The sequence below is a fragment of the Pristis pectinata genome, chromosome 1, assembly GCF_009764475.1.
Source record: "Pristis pectinata isolate sPriPec2 chromosome 1, sPriPec2.1.pri, whole genome shotgun sequence".
NCBI lineage: Eukaryota > Metazoa > Chordata > Chondrichthyes > Rhinopristiformes > Pristidae > Pristis > Pristis pectinata.
Window position 1 is genome coordinate 85,085,419 of NC_067405.1, and position 14,947 is coordinate 85,100,365.

At 39.5% G+C, this 14,947-nt stretch overlaps 1 protein-coding gene across 1 annotated transcript in view; it reads left to right on the forward strand.

Annotated features, from left to right (window-relative positions):
* Window positions 1–14,254, forward strand: part of LOC127571850 (EH domain-containing protein 4-like) — a 66,397-nt gene extending 52,143 nt beyond the window's left edge. The window contains exon 6 of the mRNA XM_052018598.1: window positions 9,648–14,254. Within this exon, the coding sequence (XP_051874558.1) occupies window positions 9,648–10,169 (522 nt within the window). The 3' untranslated portion in view covers window positions 10,170–14,254. The remainder of the gene's footprint in view (window positions 1–9,647) is intronic.
* The last annotated feature ends 693 nt before the right edge of the window (window positions 14,255–14,947 follow it).

Sequence of the window (14,947 nt, forward strand, 5' to 3'; positions counted from 1 at the left end):
AGAAACATTGAGAGTGCTAACTTAAATCTCTTTAATTAAATATTTGATCCTGGTTCCTTTGGCCTGTGATCATTTAAATAACTTCATTCAATATGTGCAGAATTCAATGTGAACCACCATTAGTGCTGCTTCAGTTTTATGAAGCACCCTAATCAGGATTGCACCATAAAGCACAGGCTATTCCAATATTACTGAGTAATGCATTCTATCACATTGGAATGTGACCCGGGCTGTTAGCAGAATGATGCCATCAAAGCTCCTGAGGCACAAAGAATAACCATATTTTGTTTCAATTTTTAAAATATTCAGATTGTGAGATGGATGTGGTGTACACTAAGATGCAAGCTCCTTATGCTTTGCCCGTGTCTGAGCACCCTTCCATTCCTCATTACCAGGCTTTGCTCAGTCTTGTACATCAGCAGTTCATCATAACGTTATTTTCAGACTGCTAGTTCCTGATGTGAAATTGAGGAATTTGAGAAACTTTGGAAGACTGTTAACCAGCTTTGGAAGTTTATGTTTCCAGTTCAGCTACCTTATCTTGCTTCATCCATGATTCGCAATTAGAAATAGAGTCGTATTTGGTATTGCATCTTTTATGGATTGGATCCATTGGGTTTAAAAAAATAAATCATTGTATGACAGTCAAATAACTAAATACAGAGGGTCATCACACAAAAAGCTGGAGGAACTCATCAGGTCAGGCAGCATCTATGGAGAGAAATGGACAGTCGATGTTTCAGGTTGAGACCCTTCCTTTGATAGATGAAGGGTCCCGTCCTTTAACATTGAATGTCCATTTGTCTTAATAGATGCTGCCTGACCTGCTGAGTTCATCCAGCTTTTTGTTTGCTGCTCCATAATCCAGCATCTGCGTCTCTTGTGCCTTCAAATACAAGAGATCCTGGGGTCACCTAAGGGTTCTGTGCCTGAGCATTGTCCTTAAACCGAATATTTTGTATGTCAGAAACGAACAATTTTCGCCAAATTTGTGATGCGAAATCTTTAGCCTCAACAGCCCTTGGGGACTGATTTGCAAAGAGTACACCGGGGAAGGTCAGTGTAGGTGATGGGAGTCGTTACCAGCAAGTTAACTGTGACAAATGATAGTCTGAATGCAGCATGGGTGAAGTGATGGGAGGAGCTGATCTGTATCAGTGAATAAACTATTGGCAGGTTAATAAAAGAAAGTATGCGCTAATGAGAGTTGGCTTGGGGTTTATAATGTTTGATCTTATTTGGAGGCCATTGACTTTTTCTATGGGTGATCTCTGCATTGTTTCCTGGTAAAGAGATTCGGGTACTATACCTGAGACCAGAGTCTGGGAGAATTTGCATAAAACTGGATTTCTGTAAGTCAGGCCTTCTGTAACCCAGACCAACCTGTATTTACGAACCAGAACTTCTGTACTACTGTAGTTCTTGCTTTTGCCACTAGGGGCTACGTGAGATTCAATGGACAATAAATGCTCATTCACTTCTGTGAATGATAAACTAATGTCCTTCCAAAGGAAAAAGCTGGCAGTAGAAGGCAGAAAACTATATGTTGGATATGGTGAAGGTATCAGCACACTTGTTTTTTTTTGATTCTGTAACCAATAACTTTAAACTATAGCTAGATGGTGAGTAATTTAGGAGTTGATGCGTTTATTCATTTACACTGGTCTTCTGTGTTCTCCATGCACTTAAACCCTACCCATCTGCCTGTCCCACTGAATACCTCTAGCCCCAGCTGTGACACAGTGTGCGGGTCCCACACTAGCCTCATCAGCCGTGTCAGAGCACACAGAATTGGAGTGGATCGAGTCATCCTCAATCTTGAGGGTCTGCCTAAGAAGGAGAGCCAGAAGGCAGATTGTACATAGATTTGCAAGTGCTCTTGTGATCTGTAATCATTGTTGTTGGGTGTACTCCTGCTTCTGATAGCTTTGATGGAGATTTATGTTTGCACCAGTTTATATGTGCAGTGTGTACTTTGAGATCAGTTATGTTCAGGAAGAGGAAGATGGTGAACAATAGGCAGCCTCATCACATTGGCACATCTTTTGCCAGTGAAGTGGCTTTTGTTTAACACATCCAAAAATCTTGCCTCAGTAGATATGCCTCAACCAAGGTACCAGCAACTGACTTAATGAGCAAGGCTGACCATCTGTTGTAGAAAAAATGCAATAGCACTCAGACTTTGTAGTTGGATGTCAAGCCCATGTCCTTAAAAAGGATGATGATTAGGGCTTCTGTTTAATACAAATCCTATAGGCTTTCAATAACCTACTGCTGTATTGGCCATTGCATTCCACAATTGTCAAATGTCAGTTTATAATAAATGCATCTGTTTACAATGACCAAATAAGTTGCATGTTTGCTTGGGATTTTCACTGTCTATTGAGATTATATTGTTATTCAGTCCATTACTTTTCATATGCAAACCACATAGCAGTGTTGTTCATCTTCATCTGACCAATGAAGGGTCTCGACCTGAAACATTGACTGTCCATTTCACTCCATAGATGCTGCCTGACCCACTGAGATCCTCCAGCTTTTTGTATGATGACCCTCTGCATTTGGTTATTTGACTGTCAAACAATGTTTTGATGTGATAGTTGGAAACACTAGTGCTGAGCACCTCTTATATTGGTATTGGTTTATTATTGTCACTTGTACCGAGGTACAGTGAAAAGCTTGTCTTACAAACCGATCATACAGGTCAATTCATTACACAGTGCAGTTACATTGAGTTAGTACAGAGTGCATTGATGTAGTACAGGTAAAAACAATAACAGTACAGAGTAAAGTGGCACAGCTACAGAGAAAGTGCAGTGCAATAAGGTGCAAGGTCACAACAAGGTAGATCATGAGGTCATAGTCCATCTCATTGTATAAGGGAACCGTTGAATAGTCTTATCACAGTGGGGTAGAAGCTGTCCTTAAGTCTGGTGGTACATGCCCTCAGACTCCTGTATCTTCTACCCGATGGAAGAGGAGAGAAGAGAGAATGTCCCAGGTGGGTGGGGTCTTTGATTATCCTGGCTGCTTCACCAAGACAACGAGAGATAAAGACAGAGTCCAAGGAGGGGAGGCTGTTGTCCGTGATGCACTGGGCTGTGTCCAGAGCTCTCTGCAGCTTCTTGCGGTCTTGGACAGAGCAGTTGCTGTACCAAGACGTGATACATCCAGATAGGATGCTTTCTATGGTGCATCTGTAAAAGTTGGTGAGAGTCAAAGGGGACAAACCAAATTTCTTTAGCCTCCTGAGGAAGTAGAGGCACTGGTGAGCTTTCTTGGCCGTGGCATCTACGTGTTTTGACCAGGACAGGCTGTTGGTGATGTTCACACCCAGGAACTTGAAGCTCTCAACCCTCTCGACCTCAGCACCAATGATGTAGACAGGTGCATGTACACCACCCCCTTTCCTGAAGTCAATGACCAGCTCTTTAGTTTTGTTGACATTGAGGGAAAGGTTGTTGTCATGACACCATTCCACTAAGCTCTCTATCTCCTTCCTGTACTCCAACTCATTGCTGTTTGAGATACGGCCTACAACGGTGGTATCATCTGCAAACTTGTAGATGGAGTTAGAGCAGAATCTGGCCACACAGTCGTGAGTGTATAAGGAGTAGAGTAGAGGGCTGAGGATGCAGCCTTGTGGGGCACCAGTGCTGAGAATAATCATGCCGGAGGTATTGCTACCTATCCTCACTGATTGTGGTCTGTTTGTTAGAAAGTCAAGGATCCAGTTACAGAGGGAGGTGTTGAGTCCTAGGTCTCGGAGTTTGGTGACAAGCTTGCTTGGATGTCATACAAACCAAGTCCCCTGAAATGGAAATCGCCCTGAAATCACCAGGCAGCAGAATAATGTGAAAATGGCAAAGATTCTGATCTTACATTTGTATTGGAACTTCTGTGCTTCATGTCATCATAGATGCTCTTTAAAGCCAGAAGAGCAGATTATGGAGCTGCCATTTTTCATCAAACTCATAGTTGATTTTCCCCAATTATTGTATAGGCTCTCAACCCTGACCCAAGCATGTTTTTCATTGAAAATAAAAAAAAACTGAATGCTGGAAATCTAAAATAAAAACAGAAAAAGCTGGAAACACTCAGCTATCAGATGACATCCATTGAAATAGTTGCTGCCTAACCTGCAGGGTGTTTCCAGCATTTTCTGTTTTCATGTGTTTTTTTTATCATTGGCTTCACTTTGAGTGCTGTTCATGAACAATCTTTGGTTCTCAAAATTGAAACTGCAAACATTAATAATTGTATCATGGATTACAGGAAAAATGGTCTGTAGCCAGAAGAGTTTTAAAATGCCCCCAACACCATGTACAAGATCTCCATTTACAACGGAACAGGACCTTTAGACAGAGGCCCTGCAGAACATACAAGGCTTGTCAGTGATAAGGATATTTAGTAGGTGTGGAGTTCAGGGACATGGGTGTGAGTTGGTGGATCAGTGTTGGCAAGACGCAACCCATTATATCAGCAGTATAGAAAAGGCTGCTGCATTCACAAGCACTTTTGGCCAGAAGTGAAGAGTGGGTCATCCATCTTGGCCTCCTCTTGAGATCCCCACCATCACAGAAGTCAGCCTGCAACCAATTTGATTCACTCCAGATCATATCAAGAATCTGCATCATCTAAATGGCACAAGTTAGGAGTGAGCGGAGTACCCTCCACCTGTCTGGATGAACGGAGGGCCACCAACCAACTCTCAAGAAGCTTGCCGCCATCCAAGATAAAGAAGCTTTCTGATTGGTGCCTCACCAACCACTATGTACAGTGGCTGCAGTATGTCCATAAAATGCATCGCGAATAATCACAGGAATTCCCAAACCTGCAACTCTTAACATCAAGAAGAACAAGGGCAGCAGACACTGGCAGGTTTCCCTTCAATTTGCAAATCAACTATTGGTATTGGTATTGGTTTATTATTGTCACTTGTACCGAGGTACAGTGAAAAACTTGTCTTACAAACTGATTGTACAGGTTAATTCATTACACAGTGCAGTTACATTGAGTTAGTACAGAGTGCATTGATGTAGTACAGGTAAAAACAATAACAGTACAGAGTAAAGTGTCACAGCTATAGAGAAAGTGCAGTGCAATAAGGTGCAAGGTCACAACAAGGTAGATCATGAGGTCATAGTCCATCTCATTGTATAAGGGAACAGTTGAATAGTCTTATCACAGTGGGGTAGAAGCTGACCTTAAGTCTGGTGGTACGTGCCCTCAGGCCCCTGTATCTTCTACCCGATGGAAGAGGAGAGAAGAGAGAATGTCCCGGGTGGGTGGGGTCTTTGATTATGCTGGCTGCTACACCAAGACAACGAGAGGTAAAGACAGTCCAAGGAGGGGAGGCTGGTGTCTGTGATGCGCTGGGCTGTGTCCACAACTCCCTGCAGCTTCTTGTGGTCTTGGGCAGAGCAGTTGCCGTACCAAGCCGTGATACATCCAGATAGGATGCTTTCTATGGTGCATTGGTAAAAGTTGGTGAGAGTCAAAGGGGACAAACCAAATTTCTTCAGCCTCCTGAGGAAGTAGAGGCACTGGTGAGCTTTCTTGGCTGTGGCATTTACGTGTTTTGACCAGGACAGGCTGTTGGTGATGTTCACTCCCAGGAACTTGAAGCTCTCAACCCTCTTGACCGCAGCACCATTGATGTAGACAGGTGCATGTACACCACCCCCTTTCCTGAAGTCAATGACCAGCTCTTTAGTTTTGTTGACATTGAGGGAAAGGTTGTTGTCATGACACCATTCCACTAAGCTCTCTATCTCCTTCCTGTACTCTGACTCATCGCTGTTTGAGATACGGCCTACAACGGTGGTATCATCTGCAAACTAGACTTGGAAACAATCACTGTTCCTTCCTTATCACTGGGTCTCAGTCCTGGAACTCCCTCTCCGGCAGCATGGAGGGAGTACTTCCACCACAAAGATTGCAATGATTCAGCAGGCAGATAGCCACCACCTTCTCAAGGGCAATTATGCATGGACAATAAATGATGGCTTGCCAGTGACACTCAAATTCCAAAAATTGAGTAAATAAAATTGAAGAGTTTTTAGATAATAAACATTTTTAGATCCACCAAGTGATTTCTCCACTGTTCAGCTTTTCTCTGGGAAAGCTAATGAATTTAATAAATAACTTTGGAGGATGTGGAAAAGCAGAGGAGTGGAGTAGCAGTGGGATGGTTGCTTAAGGTAAATGTTGAATATTGGTCAAATGCTTCTTTGGGTTGGTACCTCATGGAAGTTGAAAATTGGCATTGGGCAAGGAGATTATCCTACTGTTGCACATGTCAAGTAGCTCCAGGGAGACTGAAGCTTAATTCAGATATTAATGTCGGAAACTTGGATAATAGGAGAGTGATAATACAGGTTATGATCATGTATATAATTATGTAGTTTACCAGTACTGAGGCATACTACAGTGCACATTGGAAAAACCTGTTGTATGGTTTTATTTCTGGAAAGTTGAGCAAGAATTCTTCAAATTTCTTATGATAATTGGCAGGGCAAGGCTGTGTCCTTGGCCCCTTACTATACTCCCTATACACTCCAGATTGTCTGGCCAAATTCTGCTCTAACTCCATTTACAAGATCGCAGATCACACCACCATAGTGGGCCGAATCTCAAACAATGATGAAGTGGAATACAGGAAGGAGATAGAGAGCCTAGTGGCATGGTGCCAAGACAACAATCACTCCATCACTGTCAGCAAAATGTACGAATTCGTCATTGACTTCAAGAAGTGGGGCAGAGTACACGCCCCTGTATGTATCAATGGTGCTGAGGTGGAGTTGGTTGAGAGCTTCAAGTTCCTAGGTGTAAATATCACCAACAATTTGTGCTGGTCTCTCTATGTTGATGCTATGGCCAAAAAAGTGTACCAACACATAGACTTTCTCATAAGGATAAAGAAATCTGACATGGCCCAGATGACTCTTAACAATTTTTACACATGCACCACAGAAAGCATCCTATCCAGGATGCATCACAGCTTGGTATGGTAACTGATGTGCCCAAGACCACAAGAAATTGCAGAGGGTTGTAAATGCAACCCTGTACATTACGCAAACCAGCATCCCCTCTATTGACTCTGTCTACACTTTCTGCTGCTTTGGTAAAGCAACCAACATAATCAAAGACCCTTCCCAACCCTGTCATCCTCTCTCCTACCCTCTCCTGTCAGGCAGAAGCTTGAAAGCACCTACCGCCAGACTCAAGGACAGCTTCTATCCTGTTGTTGTCAGACTTGAACAGACCTCTTGTACGCTAAAGATGAATTCTTGATTTCCCAATCTGCCCTTGCACTTTGTTTACCTCCACTGTGCTTTCTCTGTAGCTGCTCACACTATATTCTGCATTGTTTCTTTTTCACCTCAGTGTACTTATGTATGACATGATCTGTCGGGATGGCACTCAAACAAAGGTTTTTCATTGTATCTCAGTACACATGACAATAACAAACCAAGACAACACCAATACCAGGGCAAACATTCTGATATTTTAAAAAATTGTTGTGCAAGAATGACATGAAATTAAAGTTTGGGACAGTCAGGAGTCGGTCATTGCTTTAAATTCTGGAAGCTGCCTAGCGTGTGTGGAGTTGGAATTTTATGCATTTAAAACTAACAAAGGAAGTCCTTTTCCTGTCATTTGAATTTTAGCGTCTTAGCAATTATTAAATAGGCTGGTAACACAGATATTTGTGCCGTTAGGGTAAGGAAGCAGCCTGATGTACCCAGTCAATCTCGGTGGGCTTTTTATCTGACAGTTCCATGGAATGATAATTAAATTTACAATGGCCTCCTTTGAATATAGCAAGGAGAATCAATCCCTTTATCTGGAAGATCTTTATCTAACACCACATGTGGTATTAGGAAGAAACAAACTACTGTCACCAAACAGTCAAAAGTTATAATGTTCACATTTCCTGTCAAATGTGTTGATGGTGAATGAAACTTTTCAAAATGTGGAAGTGTCACCGAACCTTGGCATCATAACCAGTGGAGACAAAAGCCATTTTCACCAAGTAATCTTTACATTTAACAAAACTCTTCATTTGGAAAGTATGTACAGTGACCATTTACAGTTTAACTTAATTTAATTAATGTACATTTAAATGTACAGTTTAAAACATGGCAGAAAAAATATTCACTTTTGAAATGATGGTTATCGGGAACTGACTATATTGACACTTCACTCTCATATCTTGGAGCTGCTTACTTTGTCGTGGAAGTTATCCAGTAATAAACACAATTCCACAGACTGAATGTTAGAAACTCCTGATTTTGTCCACTATCATTAGATTAACAATAAATTGTGAAGTCTTTAGACTGAAGCCATTGTGTAGTTATGTCAAAATGCATTTCATTCCTACTTGTACAGGAATGCTTGTTCCCAAAAACAGAACAAAATCTTTGTGCTTCAGTACCACAATGTAGTCCACATCTCATGTGTTGGAATAAAATTAGGAGAACAAAGAAACAGCAACGTGTTGTTTAGAATTTATAGTCTGTGCACTGCAGTGTGAAAAGTTTGGAAATAATTCATGCTGCAGTCTCTAGTGTAAACACATTGTAGCAAAGAATGGAAGAACACAATGGCAATGTTTTGTCAGTGATTTAAAGGTCAAATAATGACGCATTTTCTTGGCTGTTTAAGTTCCTTTGCACATCCTCTTCTTTCTGGGATTGAATGTAGACATTATTAGTGAGTGTTCCATGTTGAAAGCAGTCAATGCTTGTTATGGTTCAGTAATGCTATCAACTTTCTGATCTGGAAAGTAGATTTGGATGGACACTAACAAAAAATGCTGAGTACATCTCAGGAGTTGGATGAATAATCTTGAAATGTAATCTCATTTTATGGGAAAATAAATAAAACTTTAATTCTATGGAAAATTGAAAGCCTGAGAACTTCTGCTACCCTATTAACATTTCCCCCCAACAAACCCCTCCCATTGTATATATGTCTCTCCACAGATGCCTTTGTTTCAACTTGTTTCTTCCTTCTGTGTCTAGTAGGTAATTACTTTTACAACTTTGGTCTGCACCCTGTTATAGGAATTCCCTTCTACTCCCCACCCTTTCCCCTCTCTGCAACTTAACACACTTGTTTTCTCACTCTTTCAATTCTGTTGAAGGGTCCTTGACCTGAAACTTCACCTCTGCTCCTTTCCCCACTCCTGTTGCTTGATCTGCTGAATGCTTCTGGCATTTTCTCTTTCTGTTTCTACCATTGTGTGGCCACCAGTGAGTATAGCTGGGGGGTGTGGTTGATGGGATAGGTGAGGGTACACAAGGGGTTAGGGTGCAGAAATGCATTGTCCCTGCACAGTGCATTTCATGAATAACGGTGTACTCCTTTGAGCCCTTTTCATCTAACTACAATATTATCCTTTCCTCAGGCAATTTGTATGGATTTAAGAACATTAGCTATGCTTGCACCAGTTACAACAGACTTACTTCAGCAAGATTGTCATAAGAATCCAAAACTTTATTAAGCAAAAAAAGGCTTAATAAGTTTGGTATCAAATTTGGCCTTTTAGTTTTTGGTTTATTCAGAGAATGAAAGGCTGGCTTTCAGATCCAATGAGGTTTTGCTGTTACTTAACCTATTTTTTTGTTTGCTTTTGACAGGAAATGCTGCAGTTATATGACTTCAGCAAATTTCACAGCCTAAGACCCAAACTGCTGGAGGCAGTAGATGAAATGTTGGCCAATCACATTGCCCAACTAATGAACTTGATCCGGCGTGAAGAAGCAAGCCAGCCAGCACAGGAAGTGATGGGTGGTGCGTTTGATGGCAATGTTAATGGACCCTTTAATGAAGGCTATGGTGAAGGAGCTGAAGCAGGAATAGATGACAGTGAGTGGATTGTGGCAAGGGAGAAGTCAAAATATGATGAAATTTTCTACATGCTCTCACCAATTAATGGCAAAATCAGTGGGAACAATGCAAAGAAAGAAATGGTCAAGTCTAAATTGCCAAACACTGTCTTGGGGAAGATCTGGAAACTGGCTGACTACGATCGTGATGGAATGCTGGATGATGAGGAATTTGCTCTGGCCTGTCACCTGATTAGCATAAAGCTTGAAGGTTATGACTTGCCTGGTGAATTACCAGTGCACCTCATACCTCCATCCCAAAGAAAGAATTGAGTTTATTTAGCAGTTTAGGCTGGAGACTAATTGGTGAAGGGATGGGAGAAAGAGCTGTTCATTAAATTCAAGGGAAGGATGGAAAGATGTGCAGGTTCTGCTTTTTTTTTAAAAAAATCTATTTTCTGTATGTTGTAAAGCTAAGCTGGGCATTTAAGCATTTATGTTAAGTCGGGTGCTTTTAACTGAGATGTAAAAACTGGTGGTTCACATTGCAATTTCTAAATCTTGCATGTCCCCGGAGTGCAGGTTGTGTTAAATTGATACGATGCTTCTCTATAATTTTGTTTCTGAAATTTCCTGACTGATTTCAGTTGTGCAGAGATATTTCTATTCTTTGACTTGTGTAAGTCTGTTTTATTTTTCCCCACTTGCCATCTCACTGTTATCTGGCTTGCTGGGAAATCTGACAAGTTTGATCTGGCTTAGTTACGTCCAAGACGGGAAGCTTTAAGCTCCTGAAAGACTGCCAGTGTGCACTGCCCCATTGGGCCAATGATTGTCACAGGCTTCATCTTTTGCATAGAAGAATTTAGTAGCTGCTAATTGTTGGCAGCTGACTCTAAGTAAAACATCTTGATGGAGCCTTGCAATGTAAGTTGGAAATACAAGACAATGTAGGCTACAAAGAAAAATGCTAAAAAGAAAGATGTGCTCAAATGCCTCATCACATATGACTGATCTGTTAAAAGCAGATGCCCTTCCTCATTTTTCTTGTCATTGCACTTCACAATTGTTTTGGACATTGCAAGTGATCTGATCTTGTGTTAAAGGATGATGCCCTATGGGGACGTGCAAGCTCATGGTAAGAAGGGTAAATTTTGAGGTATATCTGTTATTCAAAACAATAACAGCAGATTGCATTTGTAGTGTGATTTTAACACAGAGTTCTCAAATTAGTTTCAAGAAGGATATATTGTGAAAAATAAGTTACACTTCTAAGTTGAAATTGACAGTGCAGGTATGAAACACCAGATAATGTAACCGGGGAAATGATGTATGCTGATAAATTTGAAGTTGTATCATATGATGGCTTTCCTGAAAAGTAGCTTGATCTGTGTGATCACACATGCATTCTTTGCTCGTATTTGGAATAACTGTCCTGAAAATCCAAATTAACCTGGAAAATCTTTTATTGACTTTATTGGCTAATTGATCTTTATTGGATAAGCTCAGTGCTTCGGGAGGGTGAAGAATATTTATGAAACTATGTTGCCTTTTGAAACATATCAAAATCAATGTATCAATTGTGTGATGAAAAACTAACTTGAAATGTTGGCATGTTGACTTTTTTATAAAATTGTCAACTGAATACGGAATATATATATATATGTTTGTGCTACTAACATTTCTCTATCACTATTATTTCGGTGCACATTTGAATAATGTACAGAATCAGTCAAGTGTAAATTTGTTTCTTGATCTTCTGTACTTTCTTAACAGGGTGAAGTTCTGAAGATCGTAATTTGAGAGCTGATTATTTTGGTTAATATTCTTTTGCAAACCTCCTCGCATCCAGGAATTTTAGGAAGAGTTCAATTTTTAAACTCAGCAGGCTTCAGTGCAGTACAGGGAAAAACCTGATTTAGGTTAGTTTTATTCAGTACTGATGATATGAATGCAAGTTTTCGCAGAAACTTTGTTTCAATTTATGAAGTATAAATGACTTAAGCATATTTCTATTTTCATAGACCTATTAAAGTTTCAGGACAATATATAAAATACTGAACATGGAAACTGTGCTGGCATTACCACTAAATTGTCAGTAAAATCTTAGAAGATGTTGATTGGAACACCCCTAGAATTGATGCACCTTTTTCACCTTGGCATCCTTAAAGCTATGACTGGGAGAAGCCAGCTGATTACAGCTGTAGAAAGAGGATTTGAGCTGTTGCAAATGACCTCACACAGCTAGTGAAAAGCAAAGCATCCATGTTCCCACAGATCTGACTCCTAAACTTATTATACCTGGATCCAAAGCTTTGTTTCTTGGCAGTATTAGTAATTTGTGGCAAAGCTGCAAACCTGCCTGTTTCCTTAACTGGGGGTGTCTAAATTATAAGTGGGATACATTAAATGTAATTCATGACATTTGTCTGCCTGTGTATTCCAAAAGTTGTTTTTGTTTTGGATTTTTTTTAACTAGAATTTCACTCTATATTGCAACTGTGTCAACTAGCATCACTGTCCACAAAAGAAGTGTAATTGCTGTGTGAACTACCCCAGCCATTCAGAATGATTCCATTCACTAGTTATAAAGAGTGTGCATTTCTGTTGTATAATTGCCAATCATTTTAAATGTCTGTTCCAAACAGCACACTGTAATAGCTTGGAGCTGAAATGTTACACCCTTATTAAAATGAGGACATTAAGAGGACTTTTGGCAAAGAGTAAACTGAGTCAAATGGTGACTGCCACTTGCAGGCTGTTTAATAAAATGTTACCTGCATTACCTGAATGTCCTGTAGATGTTTTCTGGACAGTGTTACAAGCATTAGTTGTCTTTAAAGACACTGTGTTTGTATATTACTTGATTAATGCATTTCTAGTTAGAAGAATAGCAGCCATGAATCCAAAGAATTGAATATACATTTAAAAACAAATTCTGGGAAATAACAGGAGATTGCATTGAATTTTCAGTATAGGTCCCCCTGTATCTGAAGACAATTGGAATGGAATCTATTTCAAATCCTGGCTGAGAACACAGAGCTCTGGGTCTTGATTATTCCTGATCTTTAACAGGCTAGATGCTGACATTGTTCAAGCTATTCTTTTGATCCATTTTCCAAAGTGAAGAAATGAATAAGGTTTTTAAATAATCTTTGTATGCTTTCCATGAAAATATAATTTTGACTGGAAAATATTCTATATTAATGGAATAGATCCATTCTACAATGAGCCAGCATCTTTAATATTGTAGTTTTCCTTCCAATTATACAAGATATTTCATAGTTTCTTTCAGTATAATACTGTGAAATAGTACCTTCTGCAATGTGGATGTTGGTGGTGTGGAGGCTGTAAGAATGTTGGTTGTGAGGTTTCAAATGAAGAATGAGCCTGAGGTGGGCGGTTCATTGAATTTCCAAGTTCAACTGTCCTTGCTGTCCATTGAAAGTCGCCGCTATAAAACAAAGCCTCCTCTGTCAATGTAGTTTTGTAACTTAAGAGTATGTCACTAGATAATTTTGGAGCAAAACTTGCTATAGATATGATGGGATATGGGGGTTAACCTCAGTGACTGTGGTTGTTAATTTATAATCTTGTGTCAGATATCAATAAGAAAATAAATGTGCTACTGTTGATGAGATAAGAATAAGCTCTTGAATATAGTAATAAATAAAACCACATTTTTTCTTTAGAAAGTACATGAAATTATACTAGGAGGGCTGTAGCAAAGCAAAAAATGAACAGTATACAGACATCAAAGCTGTTTGGATACCTAGTTTTAAGTATGTTTTAGTAACATTTGCTGCTTCTGTATTTTTGTTGCCTGTACAGGTGATGTTCCTGGCAATGCCCCTTACTTTAACATTCTCAAATTTATATTAATTTATGTGCCATATAATGGGTTGTCCATCATTAATATTGCCTGCAAATTCAAAGAATACTTGAAGATTTGCATTATTAGGGATTTCACTTGATACCCTAGTACATCTCTATTTAAAATACTGTTGCATTTGTTTATATTGTTAATTACTTTTGTTTTCAGCATTTTATCTAAACCTTAAGTATCCTCCTGCATGTTCTACCTCAAAAAATGTCCTCTTTGCATCACACCAGTTGCTTGAGTCTGTATTTTATCAGAAGATTTTCATGCCACTATATTTTGTTTAGATCGAATAGAGCTTGTCTTCCTGCTTGAGATGGTGTAGTTCACCAACTTGTTTTAATGGATGCTGTCATTTTGATTTTTTTTCAGGGACCATCACAGTGATTAAATTCAATTATTTTTTATGTATTGTTCCTTGAGACTAATCCAAAGGTCTGAATGTACCATAAAACTAAGTTTTCTATTTTAGTGCCATATTTTTTAGATAAGTTTGCATTTCTATAAAATGTAAATGATTAAATTATCTTTAATACAATGCTTAGTGTGGAACATTAAACATTTGCCCATAAATCTTATTTTAGTTTTATAAATGCTGAATATATTGTACTAATCTGTATAGTTATTAATAACTGAAGAGTTTATATTTACTATCCATGTTTTAATCACATTTTATGATCTATTCAAAAATACAAATCCAGCAATTAGATGCATTGCAAAGCTGCCAAATTCCATCTCCCACTGCAAGCTTAATAGGGTCTGTCTCACTCCTACAGTTGCATACTTCCCTTCAGCAAAACATGAATGATGAGCCCAGCCTGACTGCTGCAATGAACACTGGATTGCCCCTTTTGATGGGCATTCTTTATGCTAGGGTTGCCAGTATATCTAAATAGGCTGCACAGATAAAAAGGTGCATTAGCATAGATGTTATTTAGACATTATTGTTGCTGGGGGTTTGAAATAAATGATGCTGTTCCTGACATAGAGGATGGGGTTATGTTGAATCTGCCACTCAGACAGAACTTCTTGCAGCAGGCAGTTGGGAGGTAAAACTCCAAAAATAGATTGTTTAGGTACAATGGATAAGTATCTCACACATAGAAAATCAAAATGCTACTCAGATTTCACCCAAACTGTCTTCAAATCATTTGAAAGGCGAGTATAATTTTTCATTGAGTCACAGTGGCAGGTTAGTGGATTTTGATGCAGACAGGTGGCTTTAATCACC